Source organism: Schistocerca serialis, chromosome 7, assembly GCF_023864345.2.
Source record: "Schistocerca serialis cubense isolate TAMUIC-IGC-003099 chromosome 7, iqSchSeri2.2, whole genome shotgun sequence".
Lineage (NCBI taxonomy): Eukaryota > Metazoa > Arthropoda > Insecta > Orthoptera > Acrididae > Schistocerca > Schistocerca serialis.
Genome location: NC_064644.1, coordinates 529,377,577 through 529,395,831, shown reverse-complemented (window position 1 = coordinate 529,395,831; position 18,255 = coordinate 529,377,577). Strand labels below are relative to the sequence as shown.

Sequence of the window (18,255 nt, the reverse complement as noted above, 5' to 3'; positions counted from 1 at the left end):
AAATAATATTACATGCTGAAGTGAAGGAAACTGGCCTTAACTTGTACTCTGGAAGATTCATGCTGATGAAAGTCACTATAAATAAGTCTGATTTCACTATCACCATCCACCCTTTTAGTTATGTTTTGCACATCAAAAATGCATTCCTGGGAATACTCACCTTTCAGTTCTTCTACGGAAATGTCAACAAGATCCCTGCAAGTCACAATACCTTTGCTGTATTTCAAGGAGCTGTGCAGTTCACTTTCTACTGAATACTGCTTGAGACACTGAAGTTTCTGAATCTTCTGCAATTGTTGGGAACTAGAAGCTCCTACCAAAAGGGTCCCATTTTGCAAGCACTTGACAGATTTTATAGTTCCAGCAATGCCCTCTAACTCCCTTTGTAAGTAAAAGGTGAAACTTTCCCAAAGTTTCCCTCTTTCCATTCAACTATAAGAAATACATTCTGGCCACCAGTACGTGCACTGTTATTAGAGACTGACAAACTCTGTATAATCCACAAATCATGGGACTGGCTACATGAGTCCTCTTGTTTGACTGGATGTTGGTACCTACCGGCAGCCCACCATTTCCACTGGAAGGTGGAGGAGTGAATTTCAAGGGTTTCATCTTAGTCTCACTAGCAGCTAGGGAAATAAAAGTTCACCTAGACAGAGCTCCACATGCCTGAGTAAACCTTATATATTTGAGGCTTGGCAGTTTACCCAGAGGTTGCCCGCTGACAACTGTTCCACCACAGCAGCCATGTATGTCATCAGTGCACAGCATACCTTGAGATTGAAGGTTTTTTGTAGAGGTTTTTACCATCCTCACAATCTGGTGGTCAAGCCAAGATCACCAGTCCCTGTGACACACACTGACACTTATGGAAATTTGACTGGCGCCCAACATTTGTTTCCAGTTTTGCTTCATCATGTCTGCAAAGTATACAGCACCCATGATTATCAAGAAAGTTAAATTCATTCTGAATACACAAACATTGTCCTCTTGCAGCCATGCAATCGGTCAACACATTTGACACTGAGAAGTGTATACTCTCCAGGACAGTGTCAAGTGGAACTATTGTGTGAACATAGTTTACTGCAATTGCCAGGTGATAGATCTTACAAGCGTATTTCTTTTCCTCATTTCTGTTGAACACTTATGTTTATATCGAGCACTAACTTTATAAACTCCTCTATCCACATCATCAACACATACTATGTCCTTGAACAAAGTGCATGGTTGTGGCAGTAAAGTCTGCCCACTGCAAAACTGTGAAACAAATAAACATATATAATGAATTTTGTTTTTTCATGAACGGGTAACTTAAATTTTTTTTTTCCATAACTTCTCATAGATGTTCAATATGCCTCCTTTGAGATGCATGGCATATGTCAATGTGGTATTCAAATTGTTCCCACACTGCAGCAAGCATATCTTTGGTTACAGCTTCCACAGTTGCTGTTATGCAAAGCCTCAGTTCATTTATCATTGTTGGTAATGGAGGCACATAAGACGTCTTTTATAAACCCCCCCAAGAAATAATCAAATACAGTCATGTCCTGTGACCTTGGAGGCCAGTAATGTAAGGCTGAATCATTTGGTCCAGTGTCACCGATCCATCATTCAGTAATCCTTCGATTTAACAATTCCAACACTTCCAGATGTCAGAGCATCAGTGCCCCATCCTGTTGGTAAATGAAGTAATTTGAACCAGTCTCCAACTGTGGGAAAAGAAAGTTCTCAAGCATATCAAGATGTGCACTTCCTGTTCTTGGCAAAGAAACCTGGACCATACACCTCTTCTCGTGAAGCTGCACAAACACATTAAATTTTTGATAGCACCCCTCATGTTATACAACTTCATGTGGTTGTTCTGTACCCCATACCCTCACATTATGATGGTTCACCTTTCCATTTAAATGGAATGTTGCCTCATCACTAAACACTAAGCATGGAAGAAAACTGTCATCCTCCATCTTGCCAAGAATGAAAGCACAGAGTTCCACATGTTGTTTGTCACTTTCACGAAGGGCTTGCAGTCGTTGAATTTTGTATGGTTTCACGGGTAAATGTTGCTGCAACACATACCAGATGGACATCGGGGGCATGTCGAGCTGTTGAGCTGCACAGCAAACTGATATCTGCAGACTCCTTGTGAAACTAAAGTTAATGCGTTCGACATCTGTGTCTTAAAAAACTTAATGAAGTGAAAGCAATTACCACGAAAGCGGATAAGGGGAATATGGCCGTAATATTAAAAGAGGAGGAGTACGTTTCAAAGACCTTAGCGTTTTTTGTCGAAAATGGCATTACGGAAATTCCGAAAGACATAACAGCCAAATTAAACTAAAAAATGTTCTTAAACGCACACACTTCCTGCTGACAGAAGCCAAAAAAAGAAGATGTGTTATCATGAATCCAACGGCCCCCAAATTAAGATCATAGGTGAAGATACATAAAGATCTGCATCCGGTTCGTCCGATTGTTAACGGTCAAAATAGTACAGCATATAAAATAACAAAATTGTTGAACCAAATTCTGAAAAAGACTTACGTGTATAAAAATAACTATTCGGTGCGTGGTAGCATGACCATGATAGGTGAAATTAAAGATACGCCAGTCACTGACACTTCCTGTTTGGTTTCGTTGGATGTTAAGAACTTATACTCCAGTGTTCCGGTTAACGAAACTATAGAAATCATTAAGAGAAATTTCCTTAAATACGGTAAAATTTCAATGCAAGAGACAATTGAATTTATTGAACTCCTACAGCTCATTACAAGTTTTAATTATTTTACGTTTAGTAGCAAATTTTATATTCAGGACGATGGGTTAGCCATGGGGTCCAGTATTTCAGGAACTATGGCGGACATTTTTATCAATGACCTTGAAGATAAAGTTCTAAATTCTGACGATAACATTATGGATAAAATTGTTTATCACAAATGTTATGTTGACAACATTCTGTTACTTGTCGATGGTTCCCGTGAGGACATTGAGGAAATAGTAAAAAAGTTCAACGACGCACATAACAAAATAGAATTTACCATGGAGTATGAGACTGACAATTGTTTACAGTTCCTGGACCGGAATATAAAAAAGCAGGGCAACAAACATGCGTTCTCCGTTTATAGAAAACAAACTATGACTGATGCCATGATCCCGAATGATTCATGCCATCCGCAGGCTTATAAAGAAGCTGCTTTCCGTAGTCTCGTGCATAGGGCAGTCAATATACCTATGAGCAAAAAAGATCGGGAGACTGAAATTAATACCATTAAGAGAATAGCGATGAATAACGGTTACAGAATAGATATGGTTAAAAAACTGTTATGGAAAAGTAATAAGCGCAAAAAGAAAAAACCTGATGGAGAGAAAGAGAAAATTATCACGATGCCATACTATGGAACAGTCTCACAAAAGACAGCAAATATTTTTGAGCCATACGATGTTAAAATAGCTTTTCAGACTAATAACCTAGTGAGGTATAGCCTTAAGCACGATATTGGCAAGAAGAGAAATAAGTTTGAAAGATCGGGAGTTTATAAGATTCAGTGCAGAACTTGTGATGCAAAATATATAGGGCAGACAGGAAGATCATTCGCGATCCGGTATAATGAACATAAAGATGCATTCAGGTTAGGAATTTATGACAAATCAGCTGTTGCAAACCATATATATGAAACAGGCCATCCCCTTAATAGCATAGAAGATAATGTAGAAATATTGCATGTAGAAAAGAAAGGGAGGAAACTTGATTTACTAGAGGAATTCGAGATAGCTATCCATGAAAAGAAACAAAGCAATATTCTAAATGCACAAGATAATTTTAAAGAAATGAGATTTTTTAGCGGGTTTTTAGAATTATTTCAGGGTAGGTATGCGACTTTAAACTGGTAGCATGTCACTGACGGAGTTGCGAGAGGCTAACGATGGCAGACCAATGCAATAAGGAAATAAGGCACCCAATAGCATAGCATTACCGTCAAGCACACGGCTGTAACCACGCCACAACACCTAGGCACGTCAGTCCACAACAGCTCTCGAGCCGGCACAGTGCGACAGCATACTTGGTAACTATGGGACGGCCATCGACTTGTGTCAACAACTTCAATGTAAGACGAGGACCCACAGTCCAATATACTTTTAATTCTGTTTTACTCTATGGACTTCCCAACTATTTGTGATGGTATTTTGTCTTTTTAGTCCGTTTAATTTCATGACATAGACTTTACAACCTGATGATGAGAGCATTGTCTCTTGAAACGCGTTGTTAAAATATATGTATAAGAATCACAGTTGAATGCTAACAGTGATAACCAGTATAACGACAACTGCTACCTCGACTCCATAATGGATTATATTAAAAAAACTGTCAGACACTCGGGGAAAGTATGGTGATTTGCCTTTACACAACATTTAATGTTCTGTGCTTTAGGAGGCTCCGCACCATACCAAATATGAAAGTCATGCTGAACAGTTATTACTGACCTGCTCTGTGCAAAACATAGAACACAGAACTCTTTCTGTTACCATGACACCATTTTTACTAGAACTGAAGTGGGTGCACACTGCTGCTACCTATCAGGAACCATGTAAAAACCCAAGAGTTTGCTTTTTCCAACAGTACATTGTTCATGCACATATCGCAAATAACATAATAGTTATGATTTTGTAAAATTGGATGATTATTATGGCCTCATTGCCTAATTACTAAAGAACCTTGGACCAAAGTCACTATAGAAGCTTACGCGAATAATCTCTACCATCTGGCAAACAGAAAAAATTCTTGAGAACTGGAAATGTGCACTTATCCATCCACTGCACAAGAAAGGAGATAAGACGAATGTGAACAACTGCAGAGGAACCTCCCTGCTACAAGTCACGTACAAAATTTTCTCAGCACGCTTTCTCCAGAGAATACAAGAACAGTTGTAACACAAAATTAGTGAATACCAGGTAGGCTTTTGCCCCAGTTGTTCATGCACAGAACAAATCCTCAACTGGAAACAGTTCTAAAATACAAGGCCATCAGGAATGCACCAATCATTTGCATCACCATAGATTTCAAGTAAGTGTATGATTCTCTTGACCGACAATCCTTGTTCAACATCTTAGAAGAACAGGGACTCGACCCTAAAACACTACGATTAATCAGACAGACATTAGCTGATGCAACATCGAAAGTTAAATTCATGAGTGAAATCTCTGATCCCTTCATGAGTGTGTCAAGGTGACGGATTATTGTCACTATTATTCAACTTCTTCCTGGACAAAGTAATGATGGAATGGGAAAAAGAGCTGAAAACTCAAGCACACTGGAAACCTACATGACTAGGAAGATGCCGAGACAAAATAGAAATATCAAACCTAGCTTTCGCAGATGACCTGGCCATACTATCAGACAATGAAGCAACAGCAACCAAACAAATATATGTACTAAAGGAATTCATGGAACAAGTTGGACTGTAAGTGTCTTTCAAGAAGTCTGAATTTTTCTGCTCAAAATTAAACATAAGAAATTAGACAGAAAATGTGGCAAAATAAACAGAGATGCACACTTCAAGTATGTATGTGAAATCCTTTAACCTACAGGAGGAGAAAACATCACACAGAAGACTCGACCACAAAAAATGAAGAGAGCGTTCAGCAAGACACAGCACGTATATAACAAAAAAATGCATGTCCCTTCACACAAAAGTCAGACACACTAATCAAGCCTTAAATACTGTATGCAAGTGAGACACTAACACTCCATACAAAAAGTGACATGGAAATTATAGTGAAGGGAGAAAGGAAAATCGTGAGAAAAATTCTCAGCCCAAAGTTGACAACACTCTAGGAAACCTATAGAGAAGCTGTCAAACATATCAGCAGATGGTTATCACCAAAACCACTCACAAAGAGAATTTTAACAATATTAAGAACATATTCTCATAATATTGTTACATTCCAACTTGGATTTTCCATTGCAAGAGAATTCTAACATAAATACAAGGTGTCAAATCAAAAATACCATGGATCACACAAGTCAAACTGGATCTAGAAGCAGCAAATATTGATCCAATAGAAATTGAAGACAGAAATGTATACAGGGGCAAAGATACACAAGTGGAATGTGAGGTCAGAGAATAAAGTCCCAAAGAAACCAAGGACAAAGTGAACAGATATTTAAGTTTCAAATCTGATGTTAGCTTGCATGGTCATTGCCAAGCACCCAGTATACTCCTTAGAAATAAAATATAGCTGGGAACACTATAAAAATTCACTATTTTATAAGCACACTACTCAAAGAGTTAGTTGCCTGCAGCAGACCTCATACTAACATAATGGAATACAACCTACAGCATTGTTGTTATTGTTGTTGTTGTTCCTGCTGCTGCTGCTGCTGCTGCTGCCGCCACCACCACCGCCTTTGGTCAAATGACAGGTTTCATGCTGCTCTCCATGTTAGTGTATCCTATGGAACCATCTTAATTCAGTTTGGTGATTATAAATTTTAGAGCAAACAAATTGTGTTTACGTTGATTGCTACAGTCCACCCACTGTTCCAAGTAGTCCCAGACATCATCTACAGTAATATCGTCATCCAATTTAGTGGGCTAGTCAGTTTGCAATCAGTATTCATCAGACGAGGTACATGTTCCAACAGCAAGGAACATACATGAGCAGCCATGTTACCATGGCTGTTGGCAATTTGGAAGACAGAGTCGACCACAGCATATTCATCATGAAGATGTAGAAGAAAACAGCAAGACTTGGTCACTGACAATCATACAATAACAATTCTGTCTCCTGTTCAAGGTAATCTGAATCAGCGGGCCCAAGTCATAGTATAAAAAACACCCCCCAAAATATCAAAGATCGAACTATAGCCAGAACGGCAGCAGCAATTCCCGTAAGGTGTGAAACTGTCACTGACAAGGTGTCCACTAGCCTCCCATATCTCATGTCAGTTACCATCTTTTAATAATCACTGTTGTTACACCATGGTGACATGAATCTGAGTGGTATAGGATTCCATGTAGACACTTTGGACAGTCTGTGTTCATACACTAAAAAAATTGGGCAACTTGTTCCATGGTACTGCCACAGGGATGTCTAAACATGATAGCTCCCTTCCGGCTTTCAGTGATGTCTCCATGTTGATACATTCTTACTGCACCAATTCTGTACACAAAGCTAGTATGAACGTGCATGCAACCCATCCCCCCCACCACACACAAACACATGCCACTTCACTCTCATGACTTACGACAGCAGTCACATGACTGCCTGGTTCCATTCTGCATCAACCAGAGTGCTTGAAAGCAACAAGTGTGTTCCATTTTGAGGGAGACTGATGTTTTGTTTGGTAAGCTTCCTTATTACTCTGAAATTACAGTTTTCATAAAAAAATACTCACATTGCAACTACATCCCTTTAACAGTAACTCACACTCTTCCACAGAACAAAAATTTCCACAAACCAAAGTGACTGTATTTGTAGTGCAACACTGATCTCTTCTGCCTGTGTCTCCTTTACACATGCTCTTCAAGGCATATACATTTATCCATCTACTCTTCAGATTTAAAAGTTAAACAACATGCTGTACTGGAATTTTTTTGTGTGTACTCTTAAAGTAAGAAACCTTTGACACCTGTGATTACACTCCACTTAAAATTATACTATCTAAAATGAATACAAATATGTAATGAACTTTTACTCACTTCAAGTCGTTGCTCCATTGGATCCTTTATATCCCAGCCTCTGTGGTATTTGCCTGCTCCAATCATGTAATCTTTAGGATTAGTTGATTGTGTAAAACAATGAGCAGCTGTAAAAGCAGTAACCATGTAGCATTCTTCGCAATCCTAATACAAGACAAATTCTATAACAAAATGTATTTAGTTATGTGATTTCATGGGATACTCTAACATCAAAAACTTGTAGTAGGCTTCAAGTGCTTCAAATTTATTAACTGAAACAACACCATCTTTCCCCACATGAGCAACATCAGGTAAGCAACAATTAGTTATTTGAATGTATACTGTGTAAATATTGTTTGATTTATTAAAGTAGTGTATTTTGTGTTTGTTACATGTGGGGCACAGACGTTCCTGGCAGTGCAATCCAGTGGTCATGTACAGATGTGGTGTGCATCAGGGTAATCATTACAGATAGTCAACCAATGGCCAGCACCTGGGAGAGATTCAGGATTACACTGTTGAGATCTCTATGAATACTGATGTGATGAAAAGAATTAATGTTATAAATAAAATGTTCACTTCTGTATCAGTTCTTGAAAGGTTAACATTATTATGTGTTAAAGACAATATTTTGCTGTGAAGTTATTGTATATCTATGTGAAGCTACTTATACAAATCAACATGGAACAGCATCATAATCTATGGATAAAAACTGTTTGGATTATGGATTTATTTTTATTCACATGGTAACTTTTTAAACAAAACTTCAAGATTTGAACATTTACTTATGTGTGGTGGTTTCTATAAATAAATTTAATAATCTAATTACATTAATATCCATCCAAGAAACATTTACACAAAATACATGAACATTACTCCAAAAATCATAAATTAATAGATGTCTCTTTGAAAAGTTTAAAGCATCTGCATCTAAATAAAAAATTGCTGAAATTTAAAAGTTTAACCAGAACTTACATAAAAAAAAAGGGAAAACAGAGAGAGTTTTGTGGCATTGCTACTAGCAATGCAGTCCTGTATAAAACTGAAAGTGATAAATCGTGTTATTCATTGCAACTGAAGGAAATCTAACCACATAAGTTTGCAGCAACATTGCCTATTATTATTATTTCTTTACTTTCTCAGACGTTAAGTCTGGTTAAAAATGGAAAGTGACGCGGACCTTCATCAAGTGTGACTTACTTTTAACTGTACGGTATATGTTACATTGCATTTAGGAACTTTCGGGTAATTGAACAAGTGTCAATAATTACAGATTTCTGTAGTTGTATATATAAGTTTGGATGTAGCTGTATTGCATTGATGTACTGGTGGATATTGTGTGGTATGACTCCTGTAGTTGATAGAATAATTGGTATAATGTCAACTTTATCCTGATGCCACATGTCCTTGACTTCCTCAGCCAGTTGGATGTATTTTCCAATTTTTTCTCCTGTTTTCTTTTGTATATTTGTTGTATTGGGTATGGATATTTCGATTAGTTGTGTTAATTTCTTCTTTTTATTGGTGAGTATGATGTCAGGTTTGTTATGTGGTGTCGTTTTATCTGTTATAATGGTTCTGTTCCAGTATAATTTGTATTCATCGTTCTCCAGTACATTTTGTGGTGCATACTTGTATGTGGGAACAAGTTTTATAAGTTTATGTTGTAAGGCAAGCTGTTGATGTTTTATTTTTGCTACATTGTCATGTCTTCTGGGGTATTCTGTATTTGCTAGTATTGTACATCCACTTGTGATGTGATCTACTGTTTCTATTTGTTGTTTGCAAAGTCTGCATTTATCTGTTGTGGTATTGGGATCTTTAATAATATGCTTGCTGTAATATCTGGTGTTTATTGTTTGATCCTGTATTGCAATCATGAATCCTTCCATCTCACTGTATATATTGCCTTTTCTTAGCCATGTGTTGGATGCATCTTGATCGATGTGTGGCTGTGTTAGATGATACGGGTGCTTCCCGTGTAGTGTTTTCTTTTTCCAATTTACTTTCTTCGTATCTGTTGATGTTATGTGATCTAAAGGGTTGTAGAAGTGGTTATGAAATTGCAGTGGTGTAGCCGATGTATTTATATGAGTGATTGCTTTGTGAATTTTGCTAGTTTCTGCTCGTTCTATAAAGAATTTTCTTAAATTGTCTACCTGTCCATAATGTAGGTTTTCTATGTCGATAAATCCCCTTCCTCCTTCCTTTCTGCTTAATATGACTCTTTCAGTTGCTGAATTTATGTGATGTATTCTATATTTGTGGCATTGTGATCGTATAAGTGTATTGAGTGCTTCTAGCTCTGTGTTACTCCATTTCACTACTCCAAATGAGTAGGTCAATATTGGTATAGCATAAGTATTTATAGCTTTTGTCTTGTTTCTTGCTGTCAATTCTGTTTTCAGTATTTTTGTTAGTCTTTGTCTATATTTTTCTTTTAGTTCTTCTTTAATATTTGTATTATCTATTCCTATTTTTTGTCTGTATCCTAGATATTTATAGGCATCTGTTTTTTCCATCGCTTCTATGCAGTCGCTGTGGTTATCCAATATGTAATCTTCTTGTTTAGTGTGTTTCCCTTGACTATGCTATTTTTCTTACATTTGTCTGTTCCAAAAGCCATATTTATATCATTGCTGAATACTTCTGTTATCTTTAGTAATTGGTTGAGTTGTTGATTTGTTGCTGCCAGTAGTTTTAGATCATCCATGTATAGCAAATGTGTGATTTTGTGTGGGTATGTTCCAGTAATATTGTAACCATAATTTGTATTATTTAGCATGTTGGATAGTGGGTTCAGAGCAAGGCAGAACCAGAAAGGACTTAATTAATCTCCTTGATATATTCCACACTTAATCTGTATTGGCTGTGATGTGATATTATTTGAATTTGTTTGGATATTAAGTGTGGTTTTCCAATTTTTCATTACTATGTTTAGGAACTGTATCAATTTAGGATCTACTTTGTATATTTCCAATATTTGTAGTAACCATGAGTGGGGTACACTATCAAAGGCTTTTTGGTAATCAATGTATGCATAGTGTATGCATAGTGTAGCGACCTTTGTTTAGTTTTAGCTTGATATGTCACCTCTGCATCTATTATCCGTTGCTCTTTACATCCTCGTGCTCCTTTGCAACAGCCTTTTTGTTCTTCATTTATAATTTTGTTCTGTGTTGTATGTGTCATTAATTTCTGTGTAATGACTGAAGTTAATATTTTGTATATTGTTGGTAGGCATGTTATGGGGCGATATTTAGCTGGGTTTGCTGTGTCTGCTTGATCTTTAGGTTTCAGATAAGTTATTCCATGTGTAAGTGTATCAGGGAATGTGTATGGGTCTGCAATGTAACTGTTAAATAATTTATTTAAAAACAAAGATGACGTGACTTACCATACGAAAGCGCTGGCAGGTCGATAGAAACACAAACAGACACATATATACATACAAAATTCAAGCTTTCGCAACAGACTGTTGCCTCATCAGGAAAGAGGGAAGGAGAGGGAAAGACAAAAGGAAGTGGGTTTTAAGCGAGAGGGTAAGGAGTCATTCCAATCCCGGGAGCGGAAAGACTTACCTTAGGGGGAAAAAAGGACGGGTATACACTCGCACACACACACATATCCATCCACACATATACAGACACAAGCAGACATATTTAAAGACCAATATGTCTGCTTGTGTCTGTATATGTGTGGATGGATATGTGTGTGTGTGTGTGCGCGCGAGTGTATACCCACTCCCGGCATTGGAATGACTCCTTACCCTCTCCCTTAAAACCCACTTCCTTTCGTCTTTCCCTCTCCTTCCCTCTTTCCTGATGAGGCAACAGTCTGTTGCGAAAGCTTGAATTTTGTGTGTATGTATGTGTCTGTTTGTGTTTCTATCGACCTGCCAGCGCTTTCGTATGGTAAGTCACATCATCTTTGTTTTTAAATATATTTTTCCCACGTGGAATGTTTCCCTCTATTATATTGTTAAATAATTTAGTTAGATGTGAATGTGTTGAGGTGAATTTCTTTAGCCAGAAATTTGCTATTTTATCTTTTCCAGGGGCTTTCCAATTATGAGTAGAATTAATTGCTTGGGCGACTTCATGTTGCAAAATTATCACTTCAGGCATTTGTGGTATCATCTTGTACGTATCTGTTTCTGCTTGTATCCACCGTGCATGCCTGTTATGTTGTACCGGGTTTGACCATATGTTGCTCCAGAAGTGTTCCATGTCTGTTATGTTTGGTGGATTGTCTATTTTAATGTGTGTGTTATCTATTGTCTGGTAAAATTTCTTTTGGTTTGTGTTGAATGTTTGGTTTTGTTTCCTTCTATTTTCACTTTTTTTGTATCTCCTACGTCATTTGGCCATTGCTTGTAATTTCTGCTTCTTTTCATCTAATTGCTCTATTGCTTCTTGTTGTGAGATTTTACCTAACCTTTTTCGTTTTTTGTCAGTAATTTAATTTCTTATAAATTGTGTTAGCTGTCTGATGTCTTTTCTCAGTTTTTCTATTCTGGTCTGTAGCCTGTGTTGCCATGCTGGTTTTGTGGGTTTCTTCTGTGTGTTGGTTGGTTCTGATCTCTGCCTAGTGTGTATATTTAGTGTAGTGAGTGCTCCTATATAAACCAGTAGTTGTAACTCTTCCATAGTTGTATTTTCATTTATTTTGTTGTGTATGATTGTGTTGATAGTTGTTATTGTTGTTACGACTTGTGGGTTATTTGGTGGTCTATGCAAGAATGGTCTAATGTCTGTATTTGTGTCTTTGTATTCTATATATGCCAGCTGAAATTTTTCTTCTATATCTAACATGTGTGTCACTTCGCGTTCTATTTGTGCTTGTTCTGGTGGCTGTCTTAAGATTTCATTTCCCTCTGATTGTTTAATTGACGCGTGTTGTTCTTTGTTTTTTTGTTCTGGGATGTTTGAGTCCATTACTGTATTTTCTTCTTCTTCTGATTGCACATTATTTTGTTCCAGTATTTGTTGTACTTGTTGTTTGATGTTTTCTAATTCTGACTGGGGTATCCTGTTATTTTTTATTATTACACGAATCTGATCAGCTAGACATTGTTGTTAAAAGTTTTAATTCTGGGTATCTGGTAATAAATGTTGTGTACACTTGTGATCTGTATCCAGTTGTGTTGGTTCCTAAGTTTGTTGCTTGGTAATAACAGAACATGGGGTGTCGGTTAACTTCATCTGACCATCTCATCCTCTGTCTTTGTTTTCCTTCTAGAGTGGTTGCAGGAAGCATATCCTGCAAAACACCTCTATTTGGATTTAAATCATTTTCCATGTGGCTAGCAGTGTCGTTACCATTGTGGACGGGCATAGGGTTCAAGCATCGTCCCCGACCATGACAGCACTTGTCCAAGGCTTCATTAGTTCTGTCCTGAACCAAGTAATCACACTAAAAGGGGGGTTAGCCCTATTAGTGGTTTGTTCTTTTAGTCGCCTTTTATGGCTGGCAGAACATACCGGAGGCCTATTCTTTTCCCGGGCCTCCACGGGGTTTATTATTATTAAGTGTAAAGACGAAGTTTTATTGTAACAAATGAAGGTTAATTTTAGAGTAAATGTGACACTGCTTAGTTCACTGCTTCTGGTACAATTCAGGAATTGTCTGAAACACAACACAGCTCTTTTGCCATCAATGCAGAAGTCACAGGTTAGTTTGGTCATCTCAGTTTTGTTGTGGTGCTAGTTGCATAGCAGTGGCAATGAAAATGACACTGTGTAATAATTGTTTATGTGAGAAGCTTAAGTCATTACAGAAGAACAAAAAAAGTGCACATGGGAAAAATGGTTGTCAATAAAGCTCTGTATGACACATAATTTTTCTGATTTTCTCTTTGTCATCATTTTTCATAAGGCTTTGGCATTGTTTTGTGCTTGAAAACATTCACTGGATTTAGTTTAATACTATGTTGCCCAACTCATCTTGGAAAGTAAGCTCTGTAAATTTTAACATTAAACTTCTCCACGATTCTCGATTCCTCTCGGTAGTGTCTCCACTAATCAGTCAAGTTCAGGGCACACAAGAAACAATACTTTGGCACAGTGTAACATCCAAGATCTACTTGATGATATATGCTTTCTTGACAATGTCTTCTCAAGCTTTGACCCAGATGACAGTGTTGAAATTCCACAACGTTTTGGAGAGTGTCACTCATCATCTTCTGGTGAGGTGTGATGAGTGTGCAGGCACAGGTGGAGTTCAGCGACCTGTGCCAGTGGGCATGGACTGCCATTCAACTCTCGGTGCTTTCAGTCTTGCCCAGACACTCAAAGCATGAACTACTGGGTGCATTCATGGCCTACCGTATATTGATAAAATGCTACAGACTATAAGATGCACTTTCATTTCGAAGCAATTTTTTAAAAAATAATGTTTTTACTGTTTTCATTATTACATTGCAAAGCCAGACTAAAAAAAATTCTTAGTTTTTAAAACTGAAGTGACCTTTAAAATCCTCACAAAACTTCATCTTCCCTCCTCCTCCTCCTCCTTCCTCCTCCACCTAAGATATAAGGTGGTATTTACTTCCATCAAGAATGTTACTTATGCTGCACTTCTTGAAAGATTTAACAACAATGCCTTGTCTCTCTCTAGACCATGACTGTTTTATCCAATGATAACACTTGTTTGACTGTAGGTCATTTTAAAGTTCCTTTCGGCACGAGTTCATGTTGGGTTTCATTTGTCATCCATTTGTTCCTTTCTTCTCTAATACACACTTTAAATGTTTTATTTATTGAGACATCAAGATGTTGCAAATGTGAATAAGTCCTCCCAGAATAACTTCAAGCTCTGCATGCATGTGAATACCACCACATGGTTGTATTTCAGAAGGCTTTGGCTATGTTTTGTGCTTGAAAACGTTCATTGAATTAAGTTTAATACTATCAGCACAACATGAAAGGACAACAGTGTAGTGTATTTTTTCATGTCTACTTGTTTTTATAGTTCTAACACGTTTCTTGGCAACAGTTCTGTTACTCGGTACATCAAATATCAGAGGAGTTTCATCCATATTCGCTATATGGCTTACTTCCACACTGGTTTTCTTTTGATGTTGAATAATAATACTCTTGTGGCATTTTCAGATATATTTCCTCTTTCATTTGCATGCTAAGTCAATGATGCTTCACAAACCAACTCCACCCTTGAAGTCTATTAAGTTCCACTGCAGCGCTAGCTTATGAGAGTTCACTTGAATCATTTTTGTATCAATTCCAATGCGGCTTAGACAATGTCCTTGAATCCATTTCAAAATGTCATCTTCTAGTTTTGGTCATTTTGCATTTAGTACTCTATTTGTACATTTAATGGTTCAAATGGCTCTGAGCACTATGGGACTTAACATCTATGGTCATCAGTCCCCTAGAACTTAAAACTACTTAAACCTGACTAACCTAAGGACATCACACAACACCCAGTCATCACGAGGCAGAGAAAATCTCTGACCCCACCAGGAATCGAACCCAGGAACCCGGGAACCCGGGTGCGGGAAGCGAGAACGCTACCGCACGACCACGAGTGCACATTTAATGTTCCTCTTTTTTTTTTCTTCATTTCTTGTTTACTAGCCTGCAAATTGTGAAGGTTTTTTTCCATTGGTGGAAGCCCGAAATGCTAATCAGCTGCTCTGTTTCCACATTCTTCTGCATAGCTATTAGTTTCAATGTTTTAGCCGGCATCGTATGAATACCTTTTATTTTTTCCATGAAGAAACTAGCTACTAAGAAAAATATTTTCCTGACTGATAAAACAAATCGCTTTCAATTCATGTTCACTGCAATGGTGCATCATATGCTAGACAGTGTTCTTGGTTTGTGATGGCAAGGCAGGAGGGAGATGGTGTTTGCAACCTTGTGAATCCCTGCAACTTATATTCATCGTATCAGTGCACTGCTACTTCCAGCTGAATGCAGTGTTGTCAGATAGAGATAGGTTTCCTGTGGCATTGAATATGTGGCCATTTTTAAGACTGTCAGGAATTTTAAATAAAACATTGGACATTTTTATATTAACTTAGAGTATATGATGCACCTGAATTTTAGAGGCAATTTTCCAAAGAACAAAGTATGTCTTGTTGTTGCTGTGGTCTTCAGTCTACAGACTGGTTTGATGCAGCTCTCCATGCTACTCTATCCTGCGCAAGCTTCTTCATCTCTGAGTAACTACTGCAACCTACATCCTTCTGAACCTGCTCAGTGTATTCATCCCTTTGTCTCCCTCTACAATTTTTATCCTCCACACTACCTTTCAATACTAAATTGGTGATCCTTTGATGCCTCAGAACATGCCCTAGCAACTGATCCCTCCTAGTCAAGTTGTGCCACAAATTTCCTTTTTCCCCATTCGATACCTTGTCATTAGTTATGTGATCCACCCATCTAATCTTCAGCATTCTTCTGCAGCACCACATTTCAAAAGCTTCTATTCTCTTCTTGTCTAAAATATTTATCGTCCATGTTTCACTTCCGTATGTTGCTTCACTCCATACAAATACTTTCAGAAATGACTTCCTGACACTTAAATCTATACTCGATGTTAACAGATTTCTCTTCTTCAGTATCGCTTTCCTTGTCATTGCCAGTCTACATTTTACATCCTCTCTACTCCAACCATCATCAGTTATTTTGTTCCCCAAGCAGCAAAATTTATCTACTACTTTAAGTGTCTCATTTCCCAATCTAACTCCCTCCGCATCACCTGATTTAATTTGACTACATTTCACTATCCTCATTTTGTTTTTCTTGGTGTTCATCTTATAGTCCGTAAAATATGGTGCAGCTACCAGTTCAGGGCTCTATGCTGAACTTAGCTGGTAGGTGTCATACCTGTTGACAAGATTGTCACATCTATATCTCTTAGACACACACACCTAATTTGTTGCATGCAGCATTATGGGTTCCTAAACATACCTGGTATTTGGAAATACCAGGCATGTATAGCAAGTAAATAAGCAAAACACAGCCTCAATCAAGGACATTTTAGAAAACTAATACGTTTTTAAGATATTGGCTTCTGGAAGAGCATAATCAAGGAATCATTTCAGGTAAGGCTCCATGACAATGTTGTTAACAGGAATGAGGACTACCAGCTAATTTCGGCATGGAACCATGCACTAGCAGCTAAATGCCAAGAACCCACCCAATAATTGACACTTCACATATCTGAGGGGAAGACTAAATGCACCAAGAGCCTAATAGCGTTTTGCAACCCCCACTATGGGTTGCCCAACTCCGCAACTGGGGATGGATAAGAAGGGACAGCTGCTGCTCAGGTATATAGACACACCCAAAAAGTTTTGCAATCACCTCGGTCCTGAGTTCTGGAACCTGTACAGAAAATTGGAATAGAGATCAACATAAACATCATTTCCGCCATTTTTATTTCTCATGAAAACAACACATTGCACATTGTACCAACATGCAGTGAGACCTTCAGAGATGGTGGTCCAGATTGCTGCACATACAAGTACCTCTAATACCCAGTAGAATATCCTCTTGTATTGACGCATGCCTGTATACTATGCACTATCCACAAGTTCATCAAGGCATTCTTGGTCCAGATTGTCCCACTCCTCAACGGCAATTCGGCGTAGATCCCTCAGTGTGGTTGGTGGGTCACATCATCCATAAACGGCCCTTTTCAATCTATCCCAGGCTTGTTCAATAGGGTTCATGTCTGAAGAACATGCTGGCCACTGTAGTCGAGCGATGTCATCATCCTGAAGGAAGTCATTCACAAGATGTGCATGATGGGGGGTGTGAATTGTCGTACATGAAGAAGAATGCCTCGCCAATATGCTGCCAATATGGTGGCAGTATCAGTTGGAGGATGGCATTCACGTATCATACAGCCGTTACGGTGTCTTCCATGACCACCAGTGGCATACATTGGCCCCACATAATGCCACCCCAAAACAGCAGGAAACCACATTGCTGCACTCGCTGGACAGTGTGTCTAAGGTGGTCAGCCTGACCGGGCTGCTTCCAAACATGTCTCCGACAAACATCTGGTTGAAGGCATATGTGACACTCATCGGTGAAGAGAACATGATGCCAATCCTGAGCAGTCCATTTGGCATGTTGTTGGGCCCATCTGTACCACACTGCATGGTGTCGTGGTTGCAAAGATGGACCTCGCCATGGATGTGAAAAGTGAAGTTGCGCATCGTGCAGCCTGTTGCGCACAGTTTGAGTCTTAACACAAAGTCCTGTGGTTGCACAAAAAGCATTACTCAACATGGTGGTGTTGCTGTCAGGGCTCCTCTGAGTCATAATCCATAGGCAGCAGTTATCCACAGCAGTAGTAGCTCTTGGGTGGCCTGAGCCAGGTGTCATCGACAGTTCCTGTCATTCTTGTATGTCCTCAATGTCTGAAAAACATCGCTTTGGTTCGCTCTGAGAAGCCTGGACACTTCTCTTGTTGAGATCCCTTCCTGGCACAAAGTAACAATGTGGAGATGATCGAACCATGGTATTGACTGTCTAGGCATGGTTGAACTACAGACAACACAAGCAGTGTATATCCTTCCCGGTGGAATGACTGGAACTGATTG

The 18,255-nt window shown here is 38.4% G+C and overlaps 1 protein-coding gene across 1 annotated transcript in view; it reads right to left on the bottom strand.

The window, feature by feature from the left end:
• LOC126413208 (modular serine protease-like) overlaps positions 1-18,255 on the bottom strand; it is a 201,043-nt gene that overhangs the window by 55,841 nt on the left and 126,947 nt on the right. Inside the window, exon 7 of the mRNA XM_050083105.1 lies at positions 7,698-7,804. Within this exon, the coding sequence (XP_049939062.1) occupies positions 7,698-7,804 (107 nt within the window). The remainder of the gene's footprint in view (positions 1-7,697; positions 7,805-18,255) is intronic.